General features: G+C 38.7%; 1 protein-coding gene across 1 annotated transcript; it reads right to left on the minus strand.

Moving 5' to 3' along the window:
* Positions 1–660: 660 nt before the first annotated feature.
* Positions 661–8,726, minus strand: LOC133518314 (uncharacterized). Its single transcript, XM_061851986.1, has 3 exons — positions 8,604–8,726; positions 3,402–3,484; positions 661–904 (listed from the first exon to the last, which is right to left on the minus strand). The coding sequence occupies exons 1-3, from the start codon at positions 8,695–8,697 to the stop codon at positions 683–685; spliced, it is 399 nt and encodes a 132-aa protein (XP_061707970.1). The 5' UTR covers positions 8,698–8,726; the 3' UTR covers positions 661–682.
* Between the last annotated feature and the right edge of the window lie 12,231 nt (positions 8,727–20,957).

The following is a 20,957-nucleotide window of genomic DNA, read 5'->3' on the forward strand; positions in this document are numbered from 1 at the left end:
TAGCCAATGGCAGCATGCAAATATTGATCTTAAAATTAAGCTATATACATTGTATACATTCACAATAAACTATGTCTTAACATTACATTAATTTCCCATATACCTATTAATTAAATGTCATATTCATTATCATTATTCCAATACATAACTACACATAATTCATTTATAAATATCCAAATTTAATATTATATTGACATTATTTTATTCAAATGATTCAAATATTTCGCTCTATCAATAGTTATTTGTTTTACAAGGGGGCAAAGTTGTAAAGTAGAGGGGGTAAAAGGGGGTTAAACAAATTTTACCCCCGAGTGAAACATAATTTTTCACCATACGAACCCGAAGAAAATATTGACTGTAAGATATTAATCAAAATCAGTTCCAAATGAACGTCTTTAAATATTTGTCATTCTAAATCATCAATTAAAAATCATTTCTACGACTAACATAAGGGAACCACTCAAAATCTGATTACTTTGGCTCACATGTGGATAAATTAAACTTTCTCATCGGTTTTCGAACAATCAAGAGAACCTTTACCAGCTGGTGTGGTGAACATGTATGTACTTGTACGGCCTTGATTTGCCACTCGCCTAAGGGCAGAAAGCTTTGTTCAAAAAACTTTGCTAGCAGTATCACTAAAAGTAAGAAATAAAAATATTGTTAATATAAATACTTCCATTTAATTAGTGTCATCTTCCGGTCCAGGTCCAGTGACCGGTTTACAATCCTGCCTCACATGTAGCTCGAGGTTCAAGCAGCCAGGCACGTCTCTGGGGCACTCGATGGTGACGGCGGTGTAAGGATCGCTGTGTTTGACCAAGCTGATGCGGGGCACATTATTTGGGTCGTTGCATACGACAAGGGTTTGGTGTACCAACCTTCTTCCAGGTCTGGAGCATTTCTGGACATAAGAAATATGTTTGAATAAAAGATTTCGACGGTAGACGAAAGACATGTGGACGAACGGATAGACATACGGAAAACAAAAAGATCCTATCTATTCTTTTTTAAGATTGTTAAACTGATGGTAGTGACGGCATTACGGTCGCTGACGCAGCGCCGGCTTCAAAGCTGCTGCAGTAATGTCGCAACAGTGATGCAGGTGTAGTGGCCATCGGGATATCACGTTAAAGGTGAGATTGGGATGTACTTGACTCTTTGGATGGCAGCTGCAGCAGCCGACTGCTGAGTTGTCACTTTCAATTTTCTTGATAAAACAAGTGACAGTCGTTGCTGTATTATACATCTATTATATACATTAGTGTGGTTCAAAAAACCTTTTTTTTATTATCCGACGGGGAAGGTAAGGAGGTCCTTATTTTGTTACCCTTATTACGCTGATAAAATACAGCCAGTTTTGTAACTTTATCTCCTCTGTCTTTATTATTTACTTTCATTTATGCCTTCAAAAAGGGTCCATATGTCTGATTGTTGAGTAATCGCACTTGTTGCACTCGAACACTCACTGGAATTGAATTTACCATTGACTGATATGGCTCTAATTTTCCGCTAGAAACAACGAATTTTTGAACTTATCCGTTATGCGCTGTGTTTATTTAGTGACTACTCATCGGTGTATGGATTTAAAAAAGTAGTTTTATTTGATAAATTTTACTAGAATAATACAAAAAAAAAAACCATTGCGATTGTAACAAGTAGTATAAAAATGTTTGATTTTGTACAGATATTTTACAATTGGTATTGTTTGAGGTTACTGCGTGCGAACATTAACGTACCCACTGCTGCAAAACTAACGCAAAACAGCTCAGATAGCTTAGATAAATGTTCTCTACGATCCACATTGACTCTATATGTGAGCTTCCCGCATCTTCCCCGAATATTTTAATTGCGAAAGCCGAAGGCAAATCTGCAGGAATGTAGTAGCTCAGTCACTTGACAATACTTACCCAATCTGTCAATAATAGTCCTTATGTGGGCGGTTACTGGGCGTGTACATACAACATTCATGCAAATAGGATACTTGTGGAAGTTGTAGGCAGCATGCTCAGGGCCTTCAGTCCTACGTGGAGTACTAATCTTCCGCAGCTCGGCGTTCAGCCTCGCGCTTGGGCGTTTCTCTCTCGGGCGCTTCGGCCCTTCGGCCCTATGCGGAGCACGGCCTTCGGCCTTCGCATTTAAACACTTGTACTATTGTTGTGTTTAGGAACTAACCTCCCGCAGCCTTGGGCCTTGCCACTTCAGTTACTTGTGGAAATTGCGGGAAGAATTCGCATGCGGACGCTCCAGGCCATTGGCCCTGTGCGGTGCTCGGCCTTCGGCCTTTGCATTCAGACACTTGAACTATTGTTCTGTGTTTGAGCGCATACCTCCCGAAGCTAGGCCTTCAGCCTTGCGTGTAAGCACGTCTCTTTGGGACGGTTCTGGCTTTCAGCCCTACGCGGAGATCGGCCTTCAACCTTCGCAATAGCTATCCACACCACGTTTCACGTAAATCATTGCGGCTATGTCCCTAAAACAGCTTAACCGCATTTTTTTTCTTGAGTTCGACTCATGCTTGACTGTATATTTCTTTAGGTTTTCCTGTCATTTATAAGTAAAGAACTATTTTGTGTAGTTTGTTCAAAATTTTAGACCCAGCAGTTTCGGAGAGAAAGGGGGTCATTTTTGCCACCTTTCTTCAACAACTTCTTAACTAGTTAGTTAAAATCTCAATTTTTATACAGGATATCAATTTTTTAATAATTTTAAGATAAATAGGTATTTATCTTAAAATTATTAAAAAAAAAGATATTCTCACAATTAACACGATGTAGTTTAAGAATATACCTTACCCCCCCAAAAGTGGCTCCTATGTCTATAATTCATTTATTTACGTTACATGTCCAACTTAATTGGTCCAGTAGTTTCGGAGCAAACAGGCTGTGACAGGCAGACTCACGAGTGATCCTATAAGAGTTCAGTTTTTTAGGGTTTCGTAGTCACCTAGAAACCCTTATAGTTTAGCCATGTCCCTCTGTCCGTTAGTGCTAGAAAGCTGCAGTTTGACATGAATACATAATCATACATGGCCGTAGAACGGGTAATTAAAAATACAAAAATATTTTTTAGGGTATTTCACATACTTTCAATGAAAACTACAGCGAACATGATCGGTCCAGCCGTTTTTAAGTTATTGCAATAAATCTTCTTTTGTTAGTAAAAAGTCGTACAAAGCGCAGTACCTTCTCCTTTCGTCCCGTATGCTTGTAATGTACATGATACTCAAGGCTGCACCCGACGCCAACGGCCTCGCGCGTTTGAGCGGAACTAAATTATTAAAAAAAACATATGTAACTGAATTCATTGGGGCCTAAACTAACTAGATACCCGTGGAATAAATGGCCATATCCAAAATACACGCTGTATAATCGAAGTAAAAATATTTAAAAAAATCTCACATCAGGAATGATCGTGTAAAATTCACCAGAAACTGTAAGTGTATACTTAATGACATTGTCTCCATCAGCATAATAGTTACGACCTGTAAAAAAATAGTTAATTTTAAAATTATTATTAACGGTAAAAGGTACTTAGTATAAAAATGTTAGACATAGTTGATAGGGTCCTTTAGATGTGTTATATCGCGTGCGCCCGTGATGGACAGAACATACACAATGCGACAACATTAGAAACACATTTTAACATTCCTGACATCATATCAAAATTGTATATCTGAATTGATCTGGATGAAATGTTAATACCAAAACTACCGTAAATATGTATACATAATAAAATTATTTTAGACCTGCCCTTCGCTCCTTACAGGACACATTAAACAAACACCTACCTAATATGGTTAAAACGGACAGCCCCATGTGCAGAGCATGCATGGAAGCAGAGGAAACAGCGAAACATATTCTCCTAGACTGTAAACAGGGAATTTGCAGGGAATGACATGCCAATCGACATAATATGCCTAACTGAAACTTTTGTAAAACGTAGTAGTGAAAAAAGTATATATTTAAAAAATTATAATTTGGCATCTAGTTTCTGTAGGGCCGAGAAAAAACGAGGAGGAACTTGTATCCTATTGAGAAAAGGGATTGATTATAAAGCGCTACCATTATGCAACGAATCTTCTATAGAAAAAGTATTTGAATGTTGCGGCATAGATATTCCTTCGTTTAATTGTATTGTTATTTGCATATATAGAATACCACAAAATAACTTAATTCAGTTGTTTTTCTATCACTTAGAGAACCTTCTTCATAAAATTTCCTGCAAATCAAAAAAGAAAATAATAATCACTGGAGACTTAAATATTGATATCTTAAAAGAAAATACTGCATCATGTACATTCAAGGGATTATTGAAAAACTTTAACTTAACATTACATATAACTCAACCAACACGTTTAAAATCGTGCATAGATCATATAGCAAGTGACATCAGTGGTGCTAAGGGCTACGTCTTTCCTGTCCAGTTATCTGATCACGATACTTGTCAAGTCATTGAATTTCCAATAAAAGGTAGCACAATAAATAACACGCAGGATTACTGGTATGTAACACGAGACATGTGTAAAGAGAATATGGAAAAGTTTAAGGCTTACATAACTCATCTTTCATGGACTGAAGAGTTTTTCATTAATAATCTAAATACGGCGTTCAATACATTTCATGATACCTTTACACTGTTTTACAACCTTTGCTTTCCTGAAAATAAAATAAAAATTAAAGCAAACAGCTGTGGCCCTAAATGGATTACAAAAGGTCTTAAAAAATCTAGCAGAACAAAAAGAAAACTTAGAGCCTTATACTATAAAGAAAAAACTACCCAGAGTAGACTAGAGTTTAATTCATATTCAAAACTGTTAAAAGCGTGTGTTATTATATCCAAAAAGATTTTTAACAGTAAATATATACATAACTCAAAAAATAAATGCAAGGCAGTTTGGGATATCATTAAAAACAAGCATGATGGGAATACTTCCCGGCAAGAAATCGAATCCATAGAGTTCGATTCTAAAACCATAACGAACCCATCCGAAATTGCAAAGGTATTTAATGACTTCTTGATTGATTCGACGAATGTCGACATTAATGATAAAGCGATAGTGCACAGTGAAAAGCCATTATTGAAAGTCGAACGACTACGGGATAGTCTATTCTTACTGCCATGCACAGCAGATGAAATAGAGAAAATTATTAAATCACTAAATAATACAAACTCTGTAGGCTGTGACGGTATAGCAACTCATGTCCTCAAAGAGTGTGCTTCGGAGATCTCTCCAATTTTAACTCATCTAGTCAACCTATCCTTTATAGAAGGTACCTTTCCTGAACGACTTAAAAAATCAATAGTGAAACCTATTCACAAAAAGGGCAGCAAAACTGACGTACGAAATTATCGCCCAATAACACTGGTTCCGATTTTTTCTAAAATATTTGAAAGAGCATTCCATAATCGAGTAACCCAATTTTTAAATAGGTTCAACATCATTGCCCCGGAACAATATGGGTTTCAGAAGCAAAAATCGACTACTTATGCATCATACTCACTTGTTCGTAGAATCACTCAATACATTGACGATAAAATTCCAGTAGTAGTGACATTTTTTGACATGACTAAAGCATTCGACTTTGTCGATCATAAACTCTTGATCCAGAAATGCCAACATTATGGACTTAGAGGTAACAGTCTTAACTGGATCAAGAGCTACTTGAGCAATCGTATGCAATGTGTCGAATTAAACAAACTTGATAAACTTAACGTTAATGTCGCTTATCGATCGGAGTACAGATGCAACGGGTACGGGGTCCCTCAGGGAAGTATTCTTGGCCCACTATTGTTTCTCTTATACATAAATGACCTACCTAAAGAAACACAGTGCCCGATGTCCCTGTTTGCAGATGATATAGCCGTAATAATACCTGCTGAAGACACAACAGCTTCTTATACAAAGCAATTGAATGATACAATAGACGCAATAGACTCATGGTTAAACAGAAATAACTTACAAACAAATACATCCAAAACATGTTATATTCAATTTCGGAACTACAAGACGGAACCAATGGACTTACAACTATACTGTCGGAATCAGAAAATTGAGCAAGTTAATGACATGAAGTTTTTAGGCATAACCTTAGATGAACACTGTACATGGAAAAATAATGTAAAACTGATTTGCGACAAACTCGATAGGTTTGTTTATGCTTTGAAACAGCTTAGAGCTGTAGCTGGAGAAAAAGCATCATTGCTTGCTTACAATGGCTATGTTGCATCAGTTTTAAGATATGGTATATCAATATGGGGCAATTGCACAGATGTAAACAAAGCATTCATAGTCCAAAAAAAGTGTGTTAGAGCGGTCTGCGGAGCTAAGCCGAGACACTCTTGCCGGCCTTTGTTTAGGAGACTTAGACTGCTAACCTTATATGATATGTATATACTAGAATTAGGATGCCTTGTACGCAAACTTCCACTGTATTTCAAAATAACGTCTACTAATAGTAAATTAAGAGCAAGGGATGAATTTAAGCTGCAGATACCACTATGTAAGACCTCTTTGTTTAAGAAAAACTGCTATATAATGAGTATTCTTGTGTATAATAAGTTGCCATATGAGATAAGACAATTACCTGACAAATTATTTACTACCGGATTACACAAATGGTTCAAGGATAAATGCTTTTATTCCTTAAACGAGTTTCTGGATTATTCTGTTAACTAGATGTATTATATAATTCTGAATCAAGTAAAGTGACATTAAATTCATAGTTAAACTCTTTTCTGTAATGTTCGTATATAAATTTATAATGTTCGTAATATTTAACTACGCGACTTACATGTCATGTTAATGATTTGGTATTATTTAGTTTTGACATTGTAATGAAGGGTTTATTTTTTTTCTCTAGCTTTAAGTTTGCATGCCATATTTTTTGGCTAAACATGTGATACTAAATTAATTTACTTTTGACATCTGTATGCAATTACCATGTTTAAGCAAATAAATATTTCTATTTCTATTCTATTTCAGGTAGAAGCAGGGCCGGATCTAGGGTAGAGCGAGTAAAGCCGTCGCTCTAGAGTCTAGACGCCAAATGGTAGGGTGGCGACAAAATGGTAAATGTGAAAAAAAAACAAGAGACAAAAGGTTTTAAATGGCGGGGCGGGAGTGCTTTTCTTTGGCAAAGACCTGAAAGCATTTCTTAGGCTACCCAAAAAATTAAAGCTGAATTCCTCTGAAAGCTGAAGGCGCGGAGCGTCTCAGCGAGACGCGTTTTATTATGAGCCTAAGGAGAGCAAGCGTAATGATGATGATGATGAGGTTCAAAGCTCTAGGAAACCGAAGGGCGCATTCCGTAGTGCAAAAATATCGAAATGTGCCTCCAGTGGCTGAAGACTCAGTTACGGCAGAGCCGTCTAATTCTTAGTGTTATAAAAATGAATTAATTAAATATTGATTATATTCCAAGCTGTGCTCTCTGCTCTGCCTTGCATGGAAGCGGACCGCAATCGGACGCTTCGGGTCTGCCGCCATATGTGGAGCTCGGCCTTCGGTGTCACTGCAACTTGACCATTGATGCGACTTGCTTTTCTCTCGCAAGCCTTGCTTTTGCCTCGAACGGAAGCTCCGGGTCTTCAGCCTTGTTTTTTTAAAACACAGCCATTTGTTCTTGTCCGAGCTCAGCGCTTCTGAAGCTCGTCTTTTGGTCCCCCATGAACGCAGCCCGCAGGAAAGCTTCAGCCTCGCGTACATTTGGCCTTTGGTTCGATTCCAAGCTCTACTTTCCCGACTCTGGCCATCGGCCTTAAATGGGAACGCGCGGAGGCCGGAAACTTTGGGCTTTTTTTTTTTAAATTTTTTTGAAAATCGGTTCACGATTCTCGGAGATATCGAGTAACATACTTACATACAAAAAAAAAATTCAAATTCTCCTTTTTTGATGTCGGTTAAAAATACCACTAAGTAAAAATATGTACAAATGCTGTGATGGTACTCCCTTTTGCTTGTTATGATATCCACTAACATCCCTCGTTCAGGGCAACCTAATATTGTGATGTGACGGACGGGTAACTGCGGAACCTATTACTGAGCAAGGCCCGCCATACTCTTGGCCTGTTTTTTTTATTATTTTTATTAAAATGCAATAAAATTTGGGTACAAAAGTTTAACCGAGGGCGCCAAAACCCAATCTCGCTCTACCCTGATCAAGTGCTCGGGCCGGCGCTGGGTAGAAGTTTACAGGAACAAATACCTAGGGACTCCGTGCACACTAAAGGAGGCAGTTAGCAACCTGAAGACACTGCTAGGTTTCGTGGAGGAGCTGGGGTGGCTAGAGTAGTGCTACCTCATTTCACGCAAAATAATGGTTGCCGATTTGCGGAAAATGCCCAGAAGTACTAAGTAACTAACATATGTTTGGATGAAGATGATTACTAGTAAAGCTACAAACCATAGATAGAACTAAATGTAGGTATTCTATGTTTGACTCATAAATAAAAAAAACATAAAAAAAACAACACTGTTTGTCATTGAGTATGATAGATAGATAGATAGACTTATTCAACTGTGTCTTAAAATCTAAAGCCAGAAATAAGACTAATTGCAAACATAAAACTCTTTTAAAAAGTGTAAAAAATATGATTGTTACCTATGGTCAGATAGTCACAATAAGGGTTTGCTAACGCGTCGGCGGCGGCGAGCAGCGCGGCGAGCGCGAGCAGCGAGCGGGCGAGCGGCGACATGGCGGCGGCGGCGGCGGGAATTGCGCGTCGGCGCCGCTGATGCCCATATAACGCTACGCAGTGTAGAGAATTGCATACATGTCATTTATAATCGTTACATAATATTAGAGTGTCGTTTAGACTGGGCTTACATATCATCATAATTAAACTTCAAGTGACGCTCGGATGTCAACTGCAGCTACATTAGGTACTGTGGCGGGAATGAAACAGAAATGACCGAATTGGAAAGGGTGATGGTGGCGTAGCAATTTACCTCAGAAGTACCATTCCGTACAAACTGTTAAATTCGACTCCTTCTCTTTACTCTAGTTCAGCGGAATGGTTATTTCTCGAGGTGAATATAAAAGGGGTTAAGGCAGTTCTGGGTGTAATCTACAGTCCCCCGACCATTGACTACTTTTCCGACCTGGAACGAATTCTTGAGTCCGTAAGTTCTGAGTACACACATCACCTGATCATGGGGGATTTAAACACTAACCTTCTGAAAGATACGACACATTCGCGTAAATTGATGTCACTGCTTCAGTCGGTCAGCTTCTCTCTTATTCCTTTGGGCCCGACTCATCACACGGCCTCACCGGACACTTGGCTCGATGTCATTATCACTTCGTCTCCTAGTCTTGTCACTAAGCAGGGTCAATTCCTAGCGCCAGGTTTCTCTCACCATGATCTGATATACGCGTCATACAAAATTAAGGCTCCTAAATTCAAACCTGCTCTTATTCATATGCGCAGCTTAGCCAAAATCAATTCTGAATCGCTCTTAAAAGATGCTGCTGCTATCGATTGGTCTCCTGTGCTCTCAACCTCATCAACGGACACTAAGGTTTCGTTGTTTAATGATGCGATCCTGAGGCTCTTTGACAAACACGCACCCGTTCACACAGTCAGAGTTAGGCGTCCACCGGCTCCCTGGATCACTGAAGGCGTCCGTATAGCAATGCGGAGGAGGAACAAAGCTTTCGGTCTCTATAAACGTGACCGCACCGACACCAACTGGGTACTCTTTAAGGCAGCTCGTAACCGTTGCAACCAGATGGTACGTACAGCAAAGCGACGGTTTATTCACAGTAATGTTTCCGCTTCTTCTATGGCTGATGTCTGGAAATTTCTTAAGTCTCTTGGCTTAGGTAAACCTTCCAATGGTTTCGATGGCAGTTCCTTCACTCTTAATGATCTTAATATACATTTTTCTTCCGCTTCTCGTGTTGACACTGCTATTAAGACCAGTACTCTTTCTACTATCTTATCTATGCCCTCTCCTGTCACAGATTCATTCTCATTTTGTCCTATTTCTGTAGTTAATATAAAGGCCATTATTAAAGCCATCACGTCAAAGGCCGTGGGTTGTGATGATGTCAGCCGTTACATGATTGTATCAGTCCTTGATTGTGTACTTCCTGTGATGGCTGACATCATAAACTCCTCACTGGTCACTGGCGAATTCCCTTCTCTTTGGCGTAAAGCGTTTGTGATTCCGCTACCTAAAATTAGTAATCCCACCTCTCTTAATAACTTTAGACCCATCTCCATTCTCCCCTTTCTCTCGAAAATCGCCGAAGCGGTTGTTCATAAGCAACTTTCGCTATTTGTCCATTCGCATAACCTTTTAAGCCCCGTGCAGTCAGGTTTCCGACCAAGTCATAGCACCAGTACTGCGCTTCTTAAAGTGACAGAAGACATTAGGCGGGGCATGGAGAGTCAATTGGTCACGGTTCTTGTTCTAATTGATTTCTCTAACGCGTTCAACACCGTTAACTATGATATTCTCCTTGATCTGCTCAAACTCATGAACGTTTCGGAAACAGCCCTTAACTGGTTCGCAGCCTACCTGAGGGGCCGCCAGCAGGCAGTCCGAGTTGACCGGTCCTTGTCTGACTGGTGTGACCTGGTTACTGGCGTGCCTCAAGGAGGAATTTTATCCCCACTTCTATTTTCCGCCTTTATTAACTTTATTACACCTAACCTTTGCTGTACCTACCATCTGTATGCTGATGACCTGCAACTCTACGACCAGTGCCCCGTGACTGATCTTCAGATTTGCATTGAGAAACTTAACCTAGACCTTTTACATATCCAGCAGTGGTCAAACAAGTTCGGCCTTTTTGTAAATCCTTCCAAGTGCCAGGCCATTGTTATCGGTAGTTCCAGACAGCTTGCAAGAATAGACTTGGACGCGATAACACCAGTAAGTTTTGACGGCACTCCAATAAGGTTCAGTCAAAGTGTTAAAGATCTGGGTGTTCTCTTAGATAGTACTCTGAGTTGGAGAGCACAGGTTACCGAGATCAGTCGAAAGGTCATGGGTTCCCTTCACGCTCTTAATAAATTTAAGCACTTCCTGCCTATCAAAACCAAAGTTTTATTAATTAATTCCCTTATCCTGCCCATTATTGATTATGGTGATGTGTGTTATCCGGACTTAAATGAAGAACTTCTCGACAAATTGGATCGGCTACTCAATAACTGCATTCGCTTCATTTTTTGCCTTCGTAAATATGATCATGTCTCATCTTTTCGTTCCCAGCTCGGCTGGCTCCCCATTCGTCAACGACGCAATGTTCGCATGTTGTATACTCTTTTTTCTGTGTTAAATGATCCTCATTCTCCTGAATACCTTAAGTCTCTATTTCAATACTACGGCGTTACCCGGGACCGTCAACTTCGCTCTTCCGGCAATATGTCTCTATCTATCCCTCTTCACCGCACTGGGTTCATGTCGAATTCGTTTTCCGTGCAGGCGGCCCGTCTTTGGAACGGACTTCCCTACGGCATCAAAAATGCTCAAAATAAGTTTGCATTTAAAAAATCCTTACGGGCTTTCTTTGCTAGCAGAATGAAAAAATAATAATGTATGGGTAAGCTCTATATGTTTTGTCGTTATTTATGTATATATTATAAGAAATATAAGTATGTATATTTATGTATTATGTATGTGTGGTATGTTATTGTATTATATTTGGTTGTTGTTGTTAAAGTAGCACCGCCCACAATCTCTCTGCTTTGCCTAAAGGTTGACTGGTAGAGAATGCCTCATGGCATTAAGTCCGCCTTTTGTACTATAAGGTTTTCTTTTGTGCAATAAAGATTAAATAAATAAATGAACGTCATAAACGCGGCAGTAATTGAGGGCGAATAATGTCACTTATTTTGATACGCTTTGATGACTTAATTGATACGCTCTCGCCTTGTGGCTCGCCTCGCGGCTCATCTCGCGTCTCGGCCACAACTCGTAAGCTCGTCGAGCTAATTGATACGCTCTTGCCTCGTGGCTCGCCTCGCAGCTCGTTTCGTGTCTCGGCCACAGCTAGTCGAGCTAATTAATAAACTCTCGCCTCGTGGCTCGGCTCGCGGCACGTCTCGTGACTCGGTCAAGGCTCATAAGCTCGTCGAGCTAATCGATTCTAAACAGCCGGCACGGTATAACGTTTGTAATCGAATAAAAGCTGTACACGAATGTGAAGCGCAAGCGCACGAGTCCCTTTGACTCGTCCCCAAAAAACCGCTCCGGAGTCGGACTCGAGCCCGGCGAGTGGCGCACCGAGCCGCGAGACGAGACACGAGTCGAGCCCACCGATTACTTACGCATCTCGTAGCTCGGTTCGCGGCTCGTCTCGTTACTCGCACGCGAGTGTAAATCCGCCATAATGCAGCTGACGTTGACACCCGACACCATCTTTAATAACAGCGTCACATAGTTCAATTCGAACGTGCACTGACATCAAACTGAACTCAATGATATTGGAATGATATGCTTGTCATTCGTGCGGGTGTCTCGCTCGCACTTGCACGGACAAGTCTGAGCGAAATGGACGCGCGAATGAGAGCTGACTGATATGATTCTAATGTCGGATTGATATCAGTGCACGTCTGATCTGTCATAGTTAAAAGTGACATCTCTTCAGATAAAAACGTCATTGACACTGACGGATCATATGGGACTTCAGGTTCAAGCGCCATCTTGATACTTAGCCTCGTGATTATCCCTTGTTTTTTGCTCATTAATATTGTTTAAAATGACATATCGTGAGCTTAATATAATAATAATAATAATTTAGCCTATATACGTCCCACTGCTGGGCACAGGCCTCCTCTCATGCGCGAGAGGGCTCGGGCTATAGTCCCCACGCTAGCCCAATGCGGATTGGGGACTTCACATACACCTTTGAATTTCTTCGCAGATGCATGCAGGTTTCCTCACGATGTTTTCCTTCACCGAAAAGCAAGTGGTAAATATCAAATGATATTTCGTACATAAGTTCCGAAAAACTCATTGGTACGAGCCAGGATTTGAACCCACGACCTCCGGATTGAAAGTCGGACGTCATATCCACTCGGCCACCACCGCTTACGTAGTTACTTACTTATCGTGAGCTTATTATACAGTAAACTCATGTGGTAGTATGAAGTGAATGGAGAATTAATCTCGAAACGCGTTTAACTACCAATTTGGAGTCAACGGCCGTTAGTCCACGTGCTACTTGTAAAGTTCTGCCATCGCTTTAAATAATAAAATCACCGTACACTGTCTTGTACTAACCGTACAATTTTAGTCGTATTTAAAGCTCCTGATACTGGCGAAATAGTCCCACTGGGCTAAAGCCATAATTCATGAATGAATGTATCATATCGGAAACAGATCGATTAGCTAAAATTCGAATACGGCATACGCCTGCCACAAGCATCCATACTTAATTAAGCCGAACATAACAGACTTCACGTCCGTTTCGAATTTCAATTATCCGCTCTTCAAGTACAACGATGTTAACATACCTGAGTCACCTAATCATTAAATATTAATAGTAATTGTTTGCACCATTATCGGTAATCATCAGGGCCGATTTTTTAGTTGTTTTAGTTTTGTATAAAATATAGCTGGCCTATAGAGCTCAGTCTTAACGGGGTAAATACGAAATCGCAACCGGGAAAAAATATTTTTGTCTTTGAGTTACTAAAATAATTCAAATATAATTCAAATATAATTTATTCATGTAGGCCTAGCAACAAGCACTTATGAATAGTAAGACAGTATTACATATTATTATCTTAACCTAATTATCAGAGCAATTTATTGATGTTGTAAATATTATTCCATATATAATACTAATGAATATAATTCATAGATCAAATTTAATACTAAAACTTTCACAAAATATAGTCATACAAAAAAAATGTATAAAAAATAATATATCAGAGGGCGTGTTTAGATAAAAAAGCGCTGGTGCCTAGCGGTAAGAGCGTGCGACTTGCAATCCGGAGATCGCGGGTTCGAACCCCGGCTCGTACCAATGAGTTTTTCGGAACTTATGTACGAAATATCATTTGATATTTGCCAGTCGCTTTTCGGTGAAGGAAAACATCGTGAGGAAACCGGACTAATCCCAACAAGGCCTAGTTTACCCTCTGGGTTGGAAGGTCAGATGGCAGTCGCTTTCGTAAAAACTAGTGCCTACGCCAAATCTTGGGATTCGTTGTCAAGCGGACCCCAGGCTCCCATGAGCCGTGGCAAAATGCCGGGACAACGCGAGGAAGAAGAAGAAGGGCGTGTTTAGATACACAGTAAAATTGTGATCATGTAAATGTTTATAGAAGTACGACTATGTCTGGTTATCTGTACCCCTAGTGTAAATTTGATCGACATCATAACGTGACGAACGCGTTTGCGTTAAGTCTCATTTTGTATAGGATTTTGAGTTTCCAAAACGTCCCGCTTGGCGCGCTCTTTCTAAATCCAATACAAAATGAGACTAAACGCAAACGCGTACGTCACGTTTCGAAATCGAATTTATTTACACTAGGGGTACAGGAGGAGTGTTTATTTTCTGTTTGTTAGTGTATTGGTAATTATAACTGTCAATTTAGAAATTCATGAGTTCCTCTCTACTTATTTTAAGATTTCCGGTTGAACTAAAAAAATAACTACAGCGTTTTCCCATCTTAAAGGCAATTGCAATAACAACCCCTCTAGTGTTGCGGGTGTCCATGGGCGGCGGTAATCGCTTACCATCAGGCGATTTCTCTGCTTGTTTGCCACCTATATCATAATAAAACTTCGAAATGGCGAAGGCGTCTCGAGAAAAGTTTTTTTGCTCATTAGTGTTTAAAATGTAAATTTTGATAGCTATTTAGTATGGTGTACCGAACTATTTGGCCACTTTGACTGCTACAAAGTATTTGAAGCTGACTGTACAATTAACTAATGTGGAAGATGAAGAATTAGCCTTGAAACGCGTTTAACGACTGTTTAGTCAACAGTCAACACCCGCCTATCCATCGTAGCTATTTGTAAAGTCCAGCTGTTCCGCCTATCACTTAACTAAAAGCAACTATTTTGATACTGGAGAAATCTTCATATTTTGATTTTTCAACCTTATTGACACTAGCAAAACGTCCTGCTGGACGGATGCCATAATTTAACAAAACAACTGAGCTATTTATACAGGTCGTTTATTAAATAAAACTAAATTAAAACCACAACCATCGTCTAAATTCTTGCAAATATTCAGCGCAGGCTTCGTCAAACTACTACTACGGGGCCAACACACATACCCACGATGCGACGTCGTATCGTTCGAATGTGTGTTGGCCCCGCGATACAACGCCGTAACGTTGCACGACACCGCAACATGAGACGACGTCGTATCGTGGGTATGTGTGTTGGCCCCGCGATACAACGCCGTAACGTTGCACAACACCGCAACATGAGACGACGTCGTATCGTGGGTATGTGTGTTGGCCCCGCGATACAACGCCGTAACGTTGCACGACACCGCAACATGAGACGACGTCGTATCGTGGGTATGTGTGTTGGCCCCGCGATACAACGCCGTAACGTTGCACGACACCGCAACATGAGACGACGTCGTATCGTGGGTATGTGTGTTGGCCCCGCGATACAACGCCGTAACGTTGCACGACACCGCAACATGAGACGACGTCGTATCGTGGGTATGTGTGTTGGCCCCGCGATACAACGCCGTAACGTTGCACAACACCGCAAAATGAGACGACGTCGTACCGTGGGTATGTGTGTTGGCCCCGCGATACAACGCCATAACGTTGCAGGACTCCACAACATGAGACGACGTCGTATCGTGGGTATGTGTGTTGGCCCTAAATGACACAAGGAAAATATTTTTTCTTATACATTTTTATGAATATATAACTCTTCGCTTATATTGCACTGCGTTTATTATTCGACTCGAGTCGTCTTTCCCGTTCCCGTGGCAATGACTATTACCAGCAATGACTATTATACCCGGTAATGACACACGGGTAATGAAGACCTCGGTAGTGACTGTTACGCTACGTGGGCCCGTTTTGTTTCAGCATTTCATGAGTTTCAGTGTAGCCTTCCAATCTAAAGGGTATAATATATTATAGTTAATTTGTGATCGTAGAATGCAAAATAAATGTATCAATTTAAAGTTAATATCATTAAGATGGAAGTATATAGCACTTACTTGTCCATACAAAAAGAAAAAACGTTTTTCCACTTTATTGGTTTTCTTCTTTTTTTTCAAAATTTGTTAAACAAAAAGAAATATTTTATAAAGAAATATGCTGAAGCGATGGACATCAAAATCAAAGTGATTTGTTAAGATTTAGTTAGTGGAAACCGTTTTCTCCCGAAATGGAATTTCATAGAAAAAGTACCGTTATTTCGTTAAGATCGCAAAGCTATTCTTCCATCTTAATTTTTCAAAGAACGTAGCAGAAATATTATGTTAGTATCCAAAAAAGCAAAAACAATTTCAATTTTAATTAGTCATTTTGTGTAAGAGTACCATATATTTATTTATTCAACAAGTTGTTCACAAAGTCTTTGTTTCTATAAATGCTGCCTATTATTTTTGAAAGCTAAACTACTTAAAAAGTATTTATGACTAGGCCTAATATAACTCCTAAAAATACTCCCTTAGACTCCCATAATAAATAAAAATAAATATTATGGGACATTATTACACAAATTGACTAAGTCCCACAGTAAGCTCAATAAGGCTTGTGTTGAGGGTACTTAGACAACGATATATGTAATATATAAATATTTATAAATACTTAAATACATAGAAAACACCCATGACTCGGGAACAAATATCCATGCTCATCACACGCATAAATGCCCTTACCAGGATTTGAACCCGGGACCATCGGCTTCATAGGCAGGGTCACTACCCACGAGGCCAGACCGGTCGTCAAAAAACAAAAAAATATTATAAAACAATTCCAACCCCCAAACAAAACAATTCGCCACTAATTCGACCAACTTTGCCCGTAAAATTGGTCCCCTTGCAACTTACGGCACATTTTTCATTTAACTTTCACGCCATTTGCATTTTGACCGGCACTGCTGTAACGATGTTAGCTGATGGCGAGAGTAGGCTAAGAGATGACTGATCAATTTACAGATTGTTGTTTAATTGCTTACGGCTGAAAGCGTAATAAGCAAGTTTGAACCTTGCACTGGACGGACAATATATCACTGCCAAGTAGGAATATACTGCAGAAGAAAATGCATTGTCTTCAGTGTCAAAATAGACCGAACATGAATTTGCATCTAAACAGTACGACTGCTGCAGTGCGAGTATTAGGCCGGCGCCCCACTGCAGCGCACGCTATGTACACGACCCACATTCCTATACAAAATTTCGTGGGCTTGCCCACGGTTTGTATTAAAACGTGGGCCGTGGATGTAGCGTGCGCAGCAGTGGGGCGCCGGCCTTAAGTTAGAGCTAAATTAATGAGCATCATAGTAAGTTTTTTTTATATTTCAATTATATAACAACGCTTAATTGATGCTACGTAACCAATAAATCACACATAGATGTGACAATTTAGTATTTATTAGTATCACTATGTCTTACCAGCATTAGGTGTACAAATTTTGTTTTGTGTTGGTAATTTTAACAATAAATTGCATGCTTAAATCTTACCTTATTCTAAACACTATATAAATTTTAGTATTGCATTAAATTAAATTAATGTATTGTCTCTTTTATATTCGTCAATGGAGTAATACGTTTTGTTTGATATGAATGAAAACAGACGTTTTTTAACAACTAGTAAATACCATGGTCGTCTTGCGTTTGTAGCCGCGCCGCCAATTCCACGTATCAATATTATTAAAAAAGGTATGTCTTATGATGATGAACTTATTTACAAGAGAATCCTTTCTATTCGCTTTTGTTAGCTTCTTACAGGAGCTTACAAAAAGCACTTGACCCGCAGGCTTCTCGCAACACAACATCATAAGAAACGTTTGCCCAATAATTCCAAAACATTACGACCTAGTTAACCAGCTGTCGTCGCTCGTCCTACAATATTTCGGCGTGTAATTTTTGCCGCATTGGCGCCATATGTCGACATATAAAACGTGACACTTGCCGCTTTTATGTGCTTGTTTATTGGTCAAGCTGTTGTTTTTCCATGTAGCGAGGGCCGGGCCATGTTGCCGTGTATTTGTCTATTTTTTTTTTTTTTTTATAACGTTAGGCAAGCGTTTGACCACGATCTCACCTGATGGCAAAATATTATGGCTGATGGATATTAGGGCAACTGTTGTTACAAGCTTTTATTTACCTTGCAACCTATTTATTTATTTAAGGCGCGGTGTATAGTAAAATGCGCTATTTTTAAATCGATATTTACAGGCTTGTACAAGGATTTCATCGATTATTTTCTAGTATGTATAACTTCAGTCTTTGAACTAGCCGTATGCTTGTCAGAAACACGATGGCTTATCTTTTTCTCGATAGATTTTTGCTTTGAAAATATGCTTAAAACTGTATTTATTTCGATATTTTAGAAGTACTATGATGAATATCAATATGAAATTTACTTCATTCAATAGCTTTTAAGTAACTCTAACATTTTGCTTGTCAGTTTATCGATGCGTTAAATTTTTCATTCATAATTATGAATTCAACATTTTGTCTACTAAACGTTACCCTGCGCGGCAATACCGTCAGTATGCCAGTACGCCCGTGACCACTGTCAGCGTCGGACCTGTGCTAGTTTAGCGGACGTTACATAAAATGGATAATCACACGATAAATACACAAATATGTTATACACACAATGTTTTCATCACTCTTACGAAGAAAAAACAAATTTTTAAGCTAATTGATTCTTAAATACGGTGACATTTCAGACATCCATCCATCATATTATCTTTTTTGACAAGTTTTACACACGCACCTGTCCGGCATACAGCCACGATTAACCAAATGATGAAATGGTGCCTTGCACCCGAGTTAAACACTCTACTTTTCATTTTTAATACGAGGAAGGTAAAATACATGTACATTTTAAAAAACACTGCTAAGTATAAAATTCAGTAGTACTTATTTCGTGAGGGGTACCTACTTTTAATTATCAATTTAGGTAAAATAATATTTTAAATGGCTATTACAGTAATAACCAAATTGAATACCTATTTTTAAACGTAAACAAATAAAATTAATCCGCTTGTTTAATTTATATAAGTCATTATATTGGAACAGCTTCATTTTTAACACATACAGGATGCAGGAGATATACTGGATTTAAATATGTGGGATTTAAATAGTGCTTAGTGAAAGGTACCATTTCACGTTTTTGTGGAAGTGCTCAAATGGCTGTAATAGTTTATGTTATAAGTGTTGAATTTGTTTGGTATTTCTGGTTTATTAAATTTCATATGGTATACACTTAAGACTTTATTTACAACATTTATCAACTATTTTATTTTGTAAGGTGAGCAGGAGTGATATTTGCCCTTCAAATTCCATTCAAAATTTTGCAAGTACTCGGTTCGGAAGTTCGTATATATTTGTACCTCTCGCCAATATTTTTATTTCACTGGTTAATTATTCTGTAAATTAAAGAATGTCACTAAATTCCATTTTTGATAATGTTAAACATAAAGTACTTTGTAAAAGTTTGGTATAATACTTTTATACCTTACTATTTTTGTTTTGTATGAAATGAAAACTGGTGACATTTTATTTCTTTTTTCAAGTATAAATTTCGATGACACTCTGCCGTCAATTTCAGGTCTCAGCCAATTTTACCTTCTTCTTTAAAACCTTGGACCTTGTTATGTCTTTGTGATATGCTTTTACTATTTTTCCTGCCAATACAAAATATAAGTGGAAAAATTGATCGAAAGTTTCGCAAAATATAATTTCTTCATTTTTGCATTAGGGTGCTTATGTGTAATATGTATATATTAAAATAGTTTATTTTGAAATGAATCACTAGTCAAGGCCTATAGTATATCCCTTCAAGTGACAGAAGCCAAAACGTAAAAAGTAGTCACGTGGCGGGGCCCCGTCGGGTGTTCAGCGCGGATTTAGAGAATATTACAAATTCAACTATTTAAGCTTATCTATGTATAAAAGTATATATTGAAGCATATATCGTTAGAATAAGCACTAAATACGCTATTCGAATAGAACAATTAAATTATTGTCTTCTTCTTGGTCCCTCAATGCTGAGGATCGTGACATCATGTCCTTCTGTTGAAGTTGTCCTTGTTGTTGTTAAATTATTGTAATGTTTATGCATTTCGCCACATGCACCTAACTAATCAAACCTAGCAACAGTGACAGTTTTCCAGTTTCCTTATTAAAAATGACTACCACCACAAAACAAAGTTATGATTGGAGGTAATTGTTAATTAATTTTCTACTTAGGGCTTAAAATTCAAAGGTTAAGTCATAAAAAGTGCCCGTGAGGAAACGGATTTTTTTTAACCACGTATTCCTGAGGTCATAAGGAGAATTTCATGTACAAGTTTAAGTCAATTCCGCATAAAAAAATTGTTTTTTTTTTTACTTTTTGTATGTTTTTAAACATATTAAGTTCATGTTCTTGGAAAATTTATGGATTAATATAAATTGGTACATTTTTTTTCGTATAAATTAGTCTATTCAAATGGTACCTTGTGACTTTGATATCTGTCAAGAAGGTAGTCTAGACTAGGTCCCAAAGTGGCGACTGGCGACATAGCCATCAAAAAGGCGTTATGCACTAAAACACAACGAAAAATATTTTTTTTAATTGGTATTAACTCTGAAACTAGGCGAATTAAAAAAGATTATATGACATTTTTGCCTCTAAATACGATCCGGAATATACTGTTAAAATCTTTCCGTTTCCTCGAGGGTACCGTGTATTTACAAAATAACCTCTTTAAAAATCAAGACAGAACTCGACCTAGGCGTTCGATCCCGGATGAACAAGGACCGTTCATTCAACCAAGCGTTAACAAGCGTGTG

This window comes from Cydia pomonella, chromosome 5 (assembly GCF_033807575.1).
Source record: "Cydia pomonella isolate Wapato2018A chromosome 5, ilCydPomo1, whole genome shotgun sequence".
Classification (NCBI taxonomy): Eukaryota; Metazoa; Arthropoda; class Insecta; order Lepidoptera; family Tortricidae; genus Cydia; species Cydia pomonella.